General features: G+C 38.1%; 1 protein-coding gene across 1 annotated transcript in view; it reads left to right on the top strand.

Moving 5' to 3' along the window:
• The first annotated feature begins 1502 nt into the window (after window positions 1-1502).
• The window catches only part of LOC129761589 (uncharacterized), an 87687-nt gene continuing 73522 nt past the window's right edge, over window positions 1503-15667 (top strand). Inside the window, exon 1 of the mRNA XM_055759324.1 lies at window positions 1503-1682. Within this exon, the coding sequence (XP_055615299.1) occupies window positions 1503-1682 (180 nt within the window). The remainder of the gene's footprint in view (window positions 1683-15667) is intronic.

Here is a 15667-nt window from a genome sequence, read left to right as displayed (position 1 = left end):
TGATAAGATACTCCTTCCCCCTCTCTTAGAGGGGGCTGCCGTACAAATGAAACACAAATTTTTGCATTACCCGAGAATTAATCAAGCAAATTAAACCAAATTAGGCATATGGAAACTTTAGGGTGCAATGAATGTTTCTATGGTGGTTAGATACCCCTCCCCCCTCTCTTAGGGGTGGCTGCCATACAAATAAAACACAAATTTCTGCATTACTCGAGAATTAATCAAGTAAATGGGCGGGACGAAGTTTGCCGGGTTAGCTAGTTTACTATAAAAAAGATTATAAATATATTTTTTTAAATATCTCGAGAATGGTTGCATTTAGAAGGATATTGATAATAACCTTTTTTGTTTTAAATCACATCAGAATTCATAATTTGTGGCTAAGAATGATTGCTAACATACAAGAATTCGAAGTTTCGAAAATTCCTAAAAATTCGATGTTCCACAAATTTCGTCAAAAATAGTTTTATCATCTTGGGTCCATTTTTTAAATTTTCTACATAACTTCTATTTTGTATGAAAAAATTGAAAAAAAATATTTAAAAAATACATATTTTTTGATATCGCAAATTAAAATTTTATTTTGTAAATAAAAAAAAAGAACACTAATTTTTCTTCTCAGTGTATTTTTTTTTTAAATTAAGCCAACAATACTCTACAACTCTTTGTAACACACTATTTCGGTACGACTCATATTTTTTGAGATATCAATTATCATAGATTTCTCTTACTCAAGGCCCTTTTCAAAAGTTACGCTTGAGTCAAAAATGAACCATGATGATGTATTTGGAAAAGTTGTTGGAAATTATAAGTAAATTCATAAAATTTTATGAACATGACGGTATAACACGACAAACATGTGCATATTTAACCCAAATCGGACAATCCGAAGCATATTAAGAATAGTTTTGAATTTCACCCAAAATAATGGTTAACTTTTTCCCCAACCTAATACATATATAGAAATTTCGTTTCAAATTTTTAGTTCTTCATTTAATGTTTTTCTTTTTTTTTGAGTCCGATCGATTTATAACACCGAAGAAACAGAACAGAAGACACCGAAAAGGATCTATCTTGCACGGTTATCAATGATTATCTAATTCTTCGGAATTCAAGAAATAAATTCATGCTGACACCATTTTTTTGTAGCCAACTCATCTGACAGAAAACTCTCTCTTTGCCAGAGGTGACATATGAAGTACCGCTTCAAAACGGCCGAGTCAAACGTCAAACTTCACAAATATGCTCAGGCTTAGCTGTGTTATCTAGAGGAATGTCATTCGTTCATTGTTCGGTAAGTAAATCTGCAGATTATCTCCAACATGGTGCCAGTGAACTCGTACGACCTCTGTACGAAGCTGCCTCGCTCCCCATCCTGCAGATCCCTCTGCACGACTCAATTCGGGCATCGATTCGTGATTCACCGCGTGATGCCATTATTATTTTCGCTAGGGCTCATAGCGCGGCCATCTTGTCGTAGCGCACCGTTTTTTCCGCTAATGGCCAATCGCGCGGACGGCTTCTCAACGTCGCGGCATCGCGCCCCGTTGACGATTTTGCTGCCTTCAATGCCAACCCCGGTTCCCGGTTGGTACGACATGCGCCTGTGGGAAAGGCTACGAGGCGGTCGGAATTTCAATAACCAACTCCGAGACCCGAAGCCGGTGGCTGACAACAGGGTCAGCAGCTGAGCGCGCCGTGGTGCATAAAATATGACTATATTCAAATAGTTTCTACTGGTGCTGCTGCTGCCGCTGCCGTTCAGCTGTTACGGAAGGGAGTAAAAGTTCAAAGATTTGCCAGGCGGAGCGCAGATAGACACACGATCGGAGATATTTTGCTTAATTTATATTTTTCACGAAAACCATGTTTGAGTTCTAAATGCCTTTGTGCCGGAGCGAACTCACGAAGCGATAAATCCAGTCCGCCGGAGGGAAAATTGATGCCGGGCTTTCGGCGCTTACTGTCTGTTGGTAGTATTTAAAAGGAATCCATCCTGCAGTGTAGTAGGAACTACTTCAAAACCCGTTCCGAAGCCAGGACTGACTTCGAGCTAGTAATTAACCACTGCAGGCTGAACAAGTCGGGGTTTGGTTTGTGTGTGTTTTTTTTCTATAATTTCATCTCTCGCCACTGCAAGCGGAGTCAACCTCAGATTATAGGATTGAACTATTAACCGAGAGCTCACTCCTACTCGACCATTCCGCCACGGGGTGCCATAGCATACATAATGTGTAAACATAGACCCTTGCCTCCCTGGATGGCTGCCGCTGAGGTCAGTAGCGGTGCGCTCAAGTGCACCAGGAAGTGTGGCTCAATGAGATGCAGAAATTGTTTCGTCCGCCGGCAGTGGATGGGTGTGTGTGTGTGTATGTGTGCAATGGGGGTGTTGTTCTCGGGTACATATGGGAAATTGCTTCTGGTTGGCAGTCGATTTGGCCATCGGAGGGATCCACCGAGATCTACCCCCGCAAGCAGACAGGGGAATCGACCGAGTGCACATTAAGCATCGAGTGGGGACTGAACGGTGATCACCATTATCATCGCCTCTCATAATGATTATAATCGAGCCAAAGTAAACGATCCATGATGCACGCGGGGAACACTGTTTGCGGAGTAAATTTTACGCTTTATATGTATTAATGAATTTTGCCTGCTGCAAACGGAGTGCCGCACTCCACTCCTGAAAGTCCTGAAATCGAGCTGGGTGGTATTTCCATAGACGATTGCACGCGGGCGAGATGAAATGGCCGCTCCGAATGCCATTTGCGCCGTGCGCTGCTGCAATACTGTGATGAGGGTAATTACCGGGTTCAGGTTTAAACTGATACATGTCTGGAAGTATTTGCGTAGCCCTGGTGTGTGTTATCCTGACCAGTGGCGAATGGTGCGTGCAGACTATTTGGTGTCGTCTGGGACACTAGTAATTATTAGGCTCATGTGATGTTTTTCGGTTATGTTCGTAGAAGGGTGAACATAGAGCGTTTATTCATATCTTTGCGATGAAATGACAAAATGGAAAATAGTGACTTGAATGTTTAGTGGACAATTGTTTCAATTCCCCTTCCTCGTGTTTTAAGTAGATATTAAAACAATAATATAACTTACACTCATCGGTAAACGAAACGTCACAATTTCGTAGTGAATGAATCTATCTTTCCTTTCTTTCCATTTTTCATTTTCGAAAATACACTCAGTGCAAAGCGTTCCCTCTTTTAGATGGAATTTTGTCATACAAAATGGTTTCATACTGTAGAACTTTCGAATCCTGACTTGAAATTTAGCTACACTATCTGTTCGTAAATCGGACCGTGGTAGCATGAAAACTGTTCACTTTTTCCCCCTGTAGAGTCTTCTTATAATTAAAAGGGTAAAAACTTTAAATGAATTTTTGACTGTGTGCTAAAATTTCATATTGCCAATAACGAACTAATTCGGAGTCGAATGAGCAGTGTATGAAGCGATAATTGAATTATTTTTGAAGTAGAACTACATCTTTCATTAAGGGTGCCAAATCAGAAAACAGGTCACATTTTTATGGAATAAAGTTAACGTTAATAACTATTTTTGCTGCAAACGGATTTTAACGATTTGCATACCAATCGAATCGGAAATTCTCTAAGATTTGTTTGATATACTATACATTACAATCCCATAGTCTGAATATGGCTTAAATTGATGAAAATTGGAAGTCTCCCATTTCCTCATACATTTGTTCTGTCCATTTGTGCGCTTTCCCGAACAGAGCTGTCAATAACGGGCAACTTATGCAGCCGCTAGAATCGCAACAACGAAGGGAGATAGCGGAAAGAGGATAGCGTACAAGTTTTGCATCTCCTTTGAGGAACATTCTCAGAATCTTTCTGCGCCTGAAACAACAAAATTTTGTGTTTTATGTTTCCCCTCGAGTTGTGATCAATTAGTGTATTGTTCTCGCAAAGGCAATAAAGAATCGTTGCTTCTCGAAATGATTCTATAAAACCACGCAAACCATTAAACCTTTTCAGGGTCCTCGGAATTTTTCACTAAAAAGTTATTTATGAAGTTTCGAAGTATTCGCAAATAATATCCGAAATGATAAACCAAGAAATTAAAAAAAAAGATTTCGTAGTCCTACGTCCTAAGCGGTCGTGTCTCGGATACAACCCGTCGAATTTTTTATCTCAAAAATAATTTTGCACATTTAGAACGAGTGGTCATTTGATTCCGCCATCTCTTTATTTCAGAAACACCATGTGCACTGCACTCTGCACTGTTCATCAATTTCCTCTCGACAATTGCCTTATCAAGTGGTTCTTCAATGGGATGGATTACATCAAAAAAATTATAGGAGGTTGTGTCCAAGATACGACCGCATTGTTGACGTAGAACTACGCTGTTATTTTATATAAGTCGCTTGTTTATACCTTCGGATATTATTCTATAATGCTGTGAAATTTTCGAAACAACTGCTTAATAGAATAATCTTTGAAATGGTTTTTCATTGTGGAATCGATAATTGATTGATGAATCATTTTTGCCCTCGCAAAACAATACATTAGCTGATCGTATGTCGCAATTTATTTCATGTCAAAGCATTGAAAATTTAACTCGAACGCTATTCCGGTGGCCTTTTTCGCAATTGACATAGACTCGGCTACAGTCGATTATATACATGTTACACCAGCACCATTATTCCACATCTCATAACTACATCAATATATCTTTGGCACCGAATGGAAACAACAACAATGACAACACTTGCAAGTATCAAATATCATGCTACATGTTATTTAGTATTGCCTCAGAGCAATCGCACATCTAGGCATCGTTCGTACAACGTAAACCAAGCGCCAAACAAGCGTTCGCCATAGCATGCATACAGAGCCATACATTGGTGGCTTGAAACTACTAGGAATATATACACTTCTCATCATTTTGCGCTACTCTCAAACGAAACGCTTTTGTTAATATAACGGGCCTAAAAATAGCTTACTTTCTCATGCTCGAGAGAAGCGCAGCTGTCACCCTTAGTGGAGGAATTTTTGCTATTGGTAAGCGAAACCTTATCACATACAAAACTCCAGAACGACATTTACTTTCTTGGTGACTAAACAAGCGAAATAAACTCTTTTTGTTAATATCAACAACCTCGAAAACAGTAGCAATGCTTCATTATGATCAATATTAGCGCAAATGCAATCCTAGTTGAAGGCAGTTTTGCGACTGGCACGCGAACTCAAATAACTTATAACATTCCAGTAAGACATTCAAGATGCTTGGATTTCCCAAAATAATTTTTAGGCGCACAACCTTAACGCCTGCTTCGCCATAACGTTAGTTTAATGCATTGATGCATTCTCAAAGGCACCAACGAAGCCCTTATAATGACGGAAAACAAACAATGTTAACCGCTTGGAAAAAGACTGAATTATTCCACACAGCTTGTACTCTGCTGTAACACCCATCGATGCGAATTCGCTGATGAGTTTGTCAAGAGCGATCGCCTTCACCACCGGGGGCTTGATGTTGGTTGCTGCCTGGGTAACGGCGTTTACATTTTCGATCGACGCACCGAAATCGCCTACTTCGCTGTTGTCCGATGCGGTGTCACACTCGCGAAGGCTCGGTTCAGTGCGAGCGCTTTTCACTACACCAACATCGCGTACATCATTAGATGACGCTTGCCTCGAAATTTTATTGCCCCTGGCAATGCATTCATTTTTTTGCAGGACTCGAGCCTGCCTTCCTCTACTTCTTGCTTTTCACACACTACGCGAAGCGTCCAATTTATGACGCGGAAAGAAAAACACACGATACGAATAACGCGGGAAACGAACAGAAAAACCAAACGACGATATCCAAGTTGGATTACCACTGGTGGGGTCCAATCTTAGATCGAAGCGCAGCGAAAGCAAAATGAACTGGATTGTTCAACAGTCCGATGCCGAATGAAAGTTTGCCTTTGCGATATCCACTGTTTATACTCTAGGCAAGTATTCCCCTTCATTCTTCTACTTTTCCTTTGTTCACGGAGACTTTAAATCCTACGATTTCCCCTCCGTTGATCGTCGATAAGTTGCTCGTTATTGATAGCTCTGTTCGGGAAAGCACACAAATGGACAGAACAAATGTATGGGAAAATGGAAACGCTTAAAGTTTTCATGAATTTAGCCATTTACAAACCAGGGGATTCTAATGTTTAGCATACTAAACAAATCTTAGGGAATTTCCGATTCGTTTAGTATGTAAATCGCCAAAATCCGTTCGTGGCAAAAAAAGTTGTTAACGTTAACTTTATTTCATAAAAACGTGACCTGTTTTCTGATTTGGCACCCTTAATGAAAGACGTAGTCCTACGTCAAAAGGACCTCAATTCACAACCCTCAATGCTCTGTAGTAGAAGCTTGCATAATTGAACCAAAAGCCATAAGTTCTTTATGGCATTCAAATTATGGAAGAATACGTTTTTAGAATTTGCTGATCGCTAGCCAGTCCGGATTTTCCTGAAAAAAGAAAATTCTCATCAATAACGAACTTGAACTGGGATCCATCTTCTCGAGCTACAGTCTTATAAATCTTTGAACCTGGAAGTTGCTTGAAATTAATTTTCACGTACGTTACATCTTTGTATCTGAATTTGTTCAATTCCTAAGCGCCACTTTTGATCACCAACAACTGAAATGTATACAGACAGAAAAATACAAAACGCTAGGTGGATGTTGTTTTCCATATTAACCCTTTGAGGACCGGGAAGAAATATGTAAGACATTCGCCCGTTTCGACTTGTGTGAAGTTGCTTGCTTTGCTTGCAAGTTTTTAAGAGGCTTTAAAGTTTGCAGTTCATTCGCCTCTATGTGTGAAGTTAGCGGATTAAAGTTCAGCGGATAAAAGTTTTTGTTGCGTGCAAGGTTCTGTTCAACGTCTTGCTGGATTTAATAAATAATGAATTATCTCAGTTGAAATAAATTGATTGTTTATCAAGTAACAACCTCCAAAATCATGCTCATTAGATAGATCATTGAATCATTCATCTTTCTACGTGATTCATTTTTGACGTAGAACTACGTCTTTCAGGAAGGGTGCCAAATCAGAAAACAGGTCACTTTTTTATGAAATAAAGATAATAACTATATTCACGGAATCGGAAATTCTCTAAAATTTGTTTGATATGCTATACATTACAATTCGCTAAACTCTAAACGGTTTAAATTCATGGAAACTGGAAGAATTTCCTTTTTTCCATACATTTGTTCTGCCGATTTGTGTGCTAACCCTACCCGTGTTTCTTATAACTCGAACATTTCTTAAGAGATCGGAGAGATGTTTGCATCAATTGATAGGAAACATTTCTACGCGTCTATTAATAAAATGTTATTTTTCATGAGATGAACAATTGAATAACTGTAAAATGTCAAGTGTTATATAAACGGCCTAATTGCCAAGTTTTGATTGGCCCGATTGACGGTTTCCCCAACACAGACTTCAAAATCGATGTTCCTGGGGGAATCCGCTTTGTCAAATACATGCAAGTCGGGAGTATTTGTTGCTGTTGAGCACTTTTGTACTCGCTTGTCGTATTGCAGACCGGAATATGTTTCCTTAAAACGTACTTTCAAACTGCGAAGCCTGGGAAAATAGATATTTCATATACTAGAGGTTAATGACTTTCTCGGTTCGAGAACTACGTAAACATGAGATGTGCAATAATTTCAGAGGGAAATGTAAAATACAATGATCGTTAGACAATTTATCCGTTCAAATATTTTGGTAGTCCTAGGCATCATATCAAACGTAAAAACGACGTTTATCAAATTTATTTGTAATGAAGAACATAATCCATTACAAAAATTTCGATGCATTCTAAAATAATATTCGAAGTGGTAAACAAGTGGATTGCATGATATAATAGCGTAGTTCTACGTCGAAAATATGCGGTTGTGTTCTAAATACAACCCCTTACAATTTTTTTACTTTTTAACTTAATAGCAAACAGATTCCAGTCAGTAGCAAAGGATTTCATATTCAAGTGTTGAATTTTCTGATCAGCCGTTCCAGCATTTCAAAAATCATTCAAAAAATTTTACTTCGTTCCTCTATATTTTTTTTTGTCGAGTGTATTAAAATCAATCTCTATTGTTCACGCATCATTCGAGAACGAATCATCGATCCAATTGAAATTCGTGTTCACTTGGGTGCCAATGAATGTATGGGAAAAAATCGACCCTAAAATTTCAAAAAGTTACCCTATACAAAATGTTCACCACCTCGAAAAAACACCCTATGCCAAATTTCAGCTCAATCAGATTTAAGGGAGAGTGGCGCAAAGCGGTCAAAGTTTGAGTTTTTTGAAAATCGAAAAATCACCCAAAGGGGGTGCAAAGGAAATTAGTGTTTTCGAAATTTTTTTTTTGGTGCCAAATGTCTTTAAATTGCATGAAACGTCGAGATCTAGTGTCATCTCGAAATATTTTTTTTGTCAAAAATCGACACTCTGGGAATTAATTTTTTTTCGGCATGCGAAACGAAAAGTATGGTTTAGGGTGCCAATAAAAATAGTTATCTCGGTTTTTCATTCGGAACTTGCTACGAAATGTTGATTTGCACAATAATATACCCTATGCAAAATATTAGCTCATTCGGACTTCATTTACTGGCGTGGTAGACGTTAAAATTTGAGTTTTTTTGAAAATCGAAAAATCAGCGGAAATCGGGGTTTACAAAAATTTTGTGCCAAAAGTCTTAAAATTGCATAACACGTTGAGATTTACAGTTATCTAAAAAAAATTTTTTTTTCAGAAATCAACTTTTCAGACGAAAAAACGACCAAGTGCCAAAAAAACATTTTTTTTGATAAAAAAATATTTCGAGATAACTGTAAATCTCGACGAATAATGCAAATTTAAGACATTTGGCATCAAAAACATTTTTTTCAAAACCTCGATTTTCGGTGATTTTTCGTTTTTTTAAAAAAAACTCAAACTTCAACGTTTGTGATACCAGTAAATGAAGTCCAAATGAGCTAATATTTTGAATAGGATATATTATTGTTCAAGTCAACATTTCGTAGCAAGTTCCGAATGAAAAATCGAGATAACTATTTTTATTATCACCCTAAACCATAGTTTTCGTTTCGCATGCCGAAAAAAAGTCCCAGAGTGTCGACTTTAGACAAACAAAAAATTTAGAGTTGACACTAGATATCGACTTTTGGCATCAAACATTTTTTTTTCGAAAACCCCGATTTCCTTTACTCCCCCCTTGGGTGATTTTTCGATTTTCAAAAAACTCAAACTTTGACCGCTTGAGTCCGATTGAGCTGATATTTGGCATAGGGTTTTTTTTCGAGGTGGTGAACATTTTTTATGGGGTAACTTTTTGAAAATCGAGATGACCATTTCATTGGCACCCTAGTGTTCACCCTATTACCTTCGAGTTCCGTTGGTTTGAAGCGAATATGACAGGGCTACCAAATTATTATCAAACAACTTTTTTCGTTGCCTATGCTTGGAACCTGATTCTCATGGCAAGCAATGAAGTCAGCTGTTGATGCTTCTAGGAGTGTAAATTTCATTGTCATAGGAAAAATGCAACTATTTTTTTAAACGGTTTTATTTAGCTTGCCCTGTAATCTGTTTGTATGTTTGTAACATGTTTGTCTGTAGCGCTGACTCACAATAATAGAAATTAGACCCCCTTTCTGTTGACCGATTGATCTAAAATTTGAACCACACCTTTATTTCTATAATCATCATAAAACTGCGTATTTCATGATCTTGAAAATCCAAGATGGCGGCCGCTACAAAATGGCGGATCACAGTTTTTCTTAAAACCTCATCGATATGGGTTTTTCTAAATCCAATCAATATGGGTATCAAATGAAAGGGCTTGACTGGTGGAACACAATTGTTTATGAAAAATGTAAATCCAAAATGGTCGCCACCACAAAATGGCGCCATATATATATTTTTTTAAAACTCTATCAATATGGGTATCAAGCGAAAGGGCTTGACAAGTAGAACACAGTTATTTATGCAAAATGCAAATCCAAGATGGTTGCCACTGCTAAATGGTGGGCTACTTATTTCCTCAAAACCCGATCAATATGAGTATCAAAAGAAAGGGCATGAATAGTAGATCACAGTAGATCATGAAAAATCCAAATCCATGATGGCCGCAATCACAAAATAGCAAATTACTTTATGAAACGGTTTCATTTAGCTTGAACTGTATGTATGAATGTTTGTATGTCTGTAGGGTTGTTCCACATTAATAGAAATTTGACCAATAGGAACTGACCGAATTTATAAAATACCTTTATCTCTGCTGTTATTTTAAAACTGCTTATCTTGAAAAATCCAATTTGGCCGCCGATACAAAATAGCTGATTCCATATAATCAGCTATAAAATAGCTGATTCCATATCATCTCAAAAAAGGTTGATTGAAATATGTGTATCAAACGAACGAACTTGACTTGAAGAACAAACTATGTATTTTCTGCAATCCACTCTATATAGGCATCAAATGAAATTTTTTGACTGATAAAATACAGTACAATGGTTTTATTGCAGAGAAATATTCGAATAAAACAGATAATGAAGAAAAAAATAAATAAAAAAACTTTTTTAAGTTAAACGGTTTAATTGTGATTAAACATAATAATGTACTAAAAGCTAGAAAATAATTAGACAAGTAGTAGTTAGGGGCTGTCCACATACCACGTGGACAGATAAGGATGATTTTAGACTCCCCCCTCCCCCTCCGTGGACAAGCGTGGATATTTTCATACCCCTACCCCCTTTTGTCCACGTGGACATTTTTCCTTTTTTTATTAAAACAATTGGGGAAATAACTGAATTGCGCCTTAATTCCATTTTAACTCCATTTAGGTTTATTTTATTTAAAATTTTACTAGCTGTACCCTGCTGTATCTGCTCTGCTGTGGCCCACTGTTTTTGCATGGTAGAGAAATGACTAGCAAGTACGAAGTACAAAGCACATGTTTCATATGAGTTTGATTTTGAAATACTTGTGAGTATACAATATTTTTTGTCATCATCAACGAAGATATAAAGGTTATCTGGTTTGCCAACACGGAAACACACAATGTACAGTTGAGCAGGTGAGGAACAATCCGCATCTAAATGTAAACTTCACGACTCCAAAGATAAATCTTGAGGTTAATAATTATGATTGCAAACGCCAATCGAATACAAATAAATGAATTTAAAATCATCTTTAAATACAATTTTAATACCTGTTTTTTTAAACATTTGCAAAAAATGTGTTTTTTTTTTTTTATCCAAAATATATATTTTATTAAGGCTCATATGGCGTCAGCCTAACGGGGCCGGGAGTTCAATATTTTGACAATGTTTGCTTAGACTATGTTAGTAATATGTAACCGATTACTCGCGGTTGACTCGAGGTTAGTATTACAAGTGTTCTCATAATTGGTATGGCGCAGTCTTCGATGCTCTGTACGTGTGCCCGACACGGGATACTTAATATTGGGATGCAGCTGACCATTAATCAGCAACGCCCCCCTTGTCTGTACCCCCTATCTAGCGTGGTGCGTCTTTCTCGACTCGAGGAATCCAGGATAGAATGGTCACTAGCCGGCGCAATCATCAGCTCTTGTAGAGTTGAAAAAATGTGTTGATAACACATAATATACAAATTGCATACAAATCATTTCGTTTTCACCGTGAAGTGACGTTCGTGATCAAGCCCTACATATTTGATACAAGAAAGTTAATTTACGTACACAGCTTTATTTCAGAAGAGTGCTTATTCCATCTGGAAATCTATGAGCATCTTCGCCAGTAATAATGCAAATAATCTGATTAATTCGATCATTTTACTACAGAGATATTCTTGATCGAATGAAAAATAATCCTTTCCCTTTGGATTATGAATATTTCATGATATAACGATCGCAGAGCACATCGATGGGCAGTTGTGAAAGTATGAATATGTGCTATACAATATCCAGTAATTGCTTTGACAAATGCATTAATTCACGACAGAGTTACAGCGTTCCGAAAATCACCCAAAATTTACGATGTCGCATTCCGCTCCTCCTTTTTTTTTGTTGTGTGCAGTTCTTTGTCCCCCTCCGGAATATGATCGATCACTGCAAATGCCGATTCATATTCACTCTGTATTTCCGATTCACCTTTAGTCGGTAGCGCAACACGAAACCTTTTCCGCCATAGTTCGGAGAATTTTCTAAGGGTCCTTATCGAACATTCTGCTTTGAGTGTCTAGATGACTTTCAAAGGGCTCGCGGGGAAAAATGACATCAGACAACTTACGATTCATTCATTCTCAACTATGAAATTAAGCTCAAATCTCAACTATGAAAGAATTATTGAACATTTCTTGCGACCTTTTTTTTTGCCTTCATTTTGTTGATAGAAACAAACAAGCTTATCACATTTTTTTGGCAGAAAATTACCTCGGAAAATAGCAAAAAAATTTTGAAAAAAGAAATACAAAAAATTTATTCTACACGAAAAACTATACAAACATTATTATCCTAAGATCAACTGTTCTCGAGATAGAACAAAATCAATATAAAATCATATTTGATGAAAAAATCCATATGTGTAATAGCAAGAAAACTCAACCATAATAAAATCGTTTAATTTTTATAGTTTTGGGCTATGAACGTTTAAGCATAACCCCTATCTATAAAAGTTATAGGATCATACGAAATAGCTCGGTCATTCACAGTTTACGTGAGTTATTTTCAGAATATGTATTTCAATGAAGAAGAATGATATTAGTAGAACTATATGATGTACTCTCAGGCAGCACAATCCGTTTATTGATAAATACGGAATACTCAGGATTGGCGAAATGTTTTAAAAGTCTTGAATGTGGAACAGTTTTTATTTAATTTAGAATGTATCGGTGATTATATTTGTAAAAGTATTTATTATTCGTGTCCACGTGGACAAAGTCTATACCCCCTCCCCCCTATACGTGGACAAGCGTGGACATTTTTCTAAACCCTTCCACCCCCCCACCCCTAAAGTTGTCCACGTAGTATGTGGACAGCACCTTAGTAGTTATCACACCTCTCCTTCATTATTCTAGGGCATTGATAAGACTAAAATAAAATCGTTGGGCACGTTGGATATCCATTATCCACAATTAGCGACTTCATCATATGTCACACGATTTTATTTTAGTCTTATCAATGCCCTAGAATAATGAAGGAGACGTTTGATAACTGCTAACTGCTACTTGCCTAATTATTTTCTAGCTTTTAGTACATTATTATGTTTAATCACAATTAAACCGTTTAACTTTAAATTTTTTTTTTGACGTAGGACTACGTCTAACCGGAAGATATAGGGGGTGAAATGGAAATCTAGGCACTGAACAAGTAGGAAAAAATGCAAGATTTGGAACGCTTATAACTCGAGCATTTCTCAATAGATCGCAAAGGTTTTTGCATCAATTGATAGGAAATATATCTACGCATCTATCATAACGAATAACATTTCATTTTTCTTGAGATAAATAATTGAATAATTGTGAAATATCAAGCATTGTCAAAATGCACTATGTGCCCATTTTTGATTGGTCCATTTTGTGCTCCTCAAATCGTACCGACCAAAACGGGCAACCAGAGCAGCAGCGAAATAGAATGAAGCACGATTGGAAAAGAAAAAGAAAAAAATGAACGAAACATTGGTCGCAGTCTCACACATGCGTAATTCTCGAGCCAGCCAGTCAGCTTAAAAATCCCCGCTCCGCTGCCGTAACGATCATTCTTTGTGTGGACACCGACTGGACAACATCGTTGCTGGACGAGGTGGACGGCGAGGGATCGAGTGCCTTTCTCAAGGCAAGAGGGCGGAGGTGGTAGCGCTGGAGTAGAGTAGAGTAGATTTTTCAAAGGGCCTTTCTCAAGGCTAGAGACGAATGAACTGCAAAAGTTTAAAGTCTCTATAATTCAAGACCTTCCTTCCTCATCCAAACCGTACACCACATCGGTTCGCATCACAACACATCAACAAACCAACCCAAGCAGCCATGTCTGGACATGGCAAAGGAGGGAAAGGCAAAATCCCGCTCGAACCGTGTTGATCTGGAGTTCCCCGCAAGGGTAGCTAGGCCGAGCGCGTTAGTACCAGTGCACCAGTCCACCTAGCCGGCGTTATATAGTTTCGGCCGCCGAAGTGATCGAGTTGGTTGGTAAAGCTGCTCGCGACGATAAGAAAACCCGCTTTCAGAACAGAACACATTCGGTTCGGTGGACTTCAAGACAACAACAGGCAGTAGCAGCGAGTGGCGAGTGGCAAACGCAATCGCAAAACGGCATCAGGTAGCAGAAGAAAAAAGTTTGTTCTTTATACAAACTGCTTTGGTGGCAAATCCAGAACAAGGCGGCATCGAGGGCGTTCGAAATGGTTTTTTTCAAAACCGCGAGTACTAAGATTTCTAAATTGGAACCATTTCATAAAACAAGGCGCTTTTCAGGGCCATTAAACCTTCCAAAAAAGAGTTTACGAAATACAGTTCAATGCTTTCTAAAACATTATCCAAAATAATAATAAAACACAAATTGATTTTTTCATAATTTGTTTGCCAGGATCTGATGAGTATGTGAATTTGGCAGTTGTTCTGAGCTTATTGATAGTTGGGGACTTTCCTGATTATTCAATTTTCACCAATTCTTAAATTGTTTCCAGATTGAAAGTACAGTAATTTACAATTAGTTCGACATTTAGCTAATTGGACGGACATGTAATGCGACTTATTTAGTTGGACATTTTTGTAAACATAGAGATCCAAATTATGACCCCACATTGAAAGTCGACACTGTACAACTGTCATCGCAAATGTTCAATTACAGGTTAATATCGCCTCCAATCCGACAATGAGTGGAGCTTCGACACGTCGCATTGAATGTAATTTACTGTACAACATGTCACATAGTTGGATGGGATGAAATTTTCCATCTGAAAGCTGTGGCGAGTGGCAAACGCAATCGCTAAACAGAAAGGTTTAGCTGAACAAGATGGGGATATCGAGTGATAACAAAACAATAAACTCTTTAGATTGAAGATAATTTTGTGATCCTAAAAGGACACTTTTTATCCTGCATGTAAATCAAACGAGCGAACAAATCGTAATGAATGTAATTTTTTGCCATCGCTCCCATTTAACGCTCATTTGTTCGTCTCGTGGGACTCGCCCCTCTGGCTGAGTCTGCCGATTTGTCTCTATCCTGTGAGTGTGTACCGCTAGAGTATAAAACACGCGGACCCCAAAAAAATATCTTATTTTCTTTCAAACCGTAAACCCGTGTGGTTGTACGGCATCGGCATCGTGGACGTAACAAAGGAGGACAAGTTAAGGGAAAGGCAAAGTCTCACTCGAGCCGTGCAGGTCTCCAGTTCCCTGTTGGTCGCATTCACTAATTGCTCCGCAAGGGTAACTAGGCCGAACGGATTGGTGCCGGAGCACCAGTATACCTAACAGCGATTATAGAGTTTCGGCCGTCGGAGTGCTCGAGTTGGCTTGCAAAGCTGCTCACGACAATCAGAAAACCAGCATCAAGAACAGAGCAGCTTCGGTTCGGCGCTCATCAAGGCAACAATTAGTTTCAGTGAGTGGCAAAGTGTTTCTCCGGCACGTCGCATTAAATGTAATTTACTGATATG

The sequence above is a fragment of the Toxorhynchites rutilus genome, chromosome 1, assembly GCF_029784135.1.
Source record: "Toxorhynchites rutilus septentrionalis strain SRP chromosome 1, ASM2978413v1, whole genome shotgun sequence".
Taxonomy (NCBI): domain Eukaryota; kingdom Metazoa; phylum Arthropoda; class Insecta; order Diptera; family Culicidae; genus Toxorhynchites; species Toxorhynchites rutilus.
The sequence above is the reverse complement of the archived record's forward strand: the minus strand, read 5'-3'. Positions and strand labels throughout refer to the sequence as shown.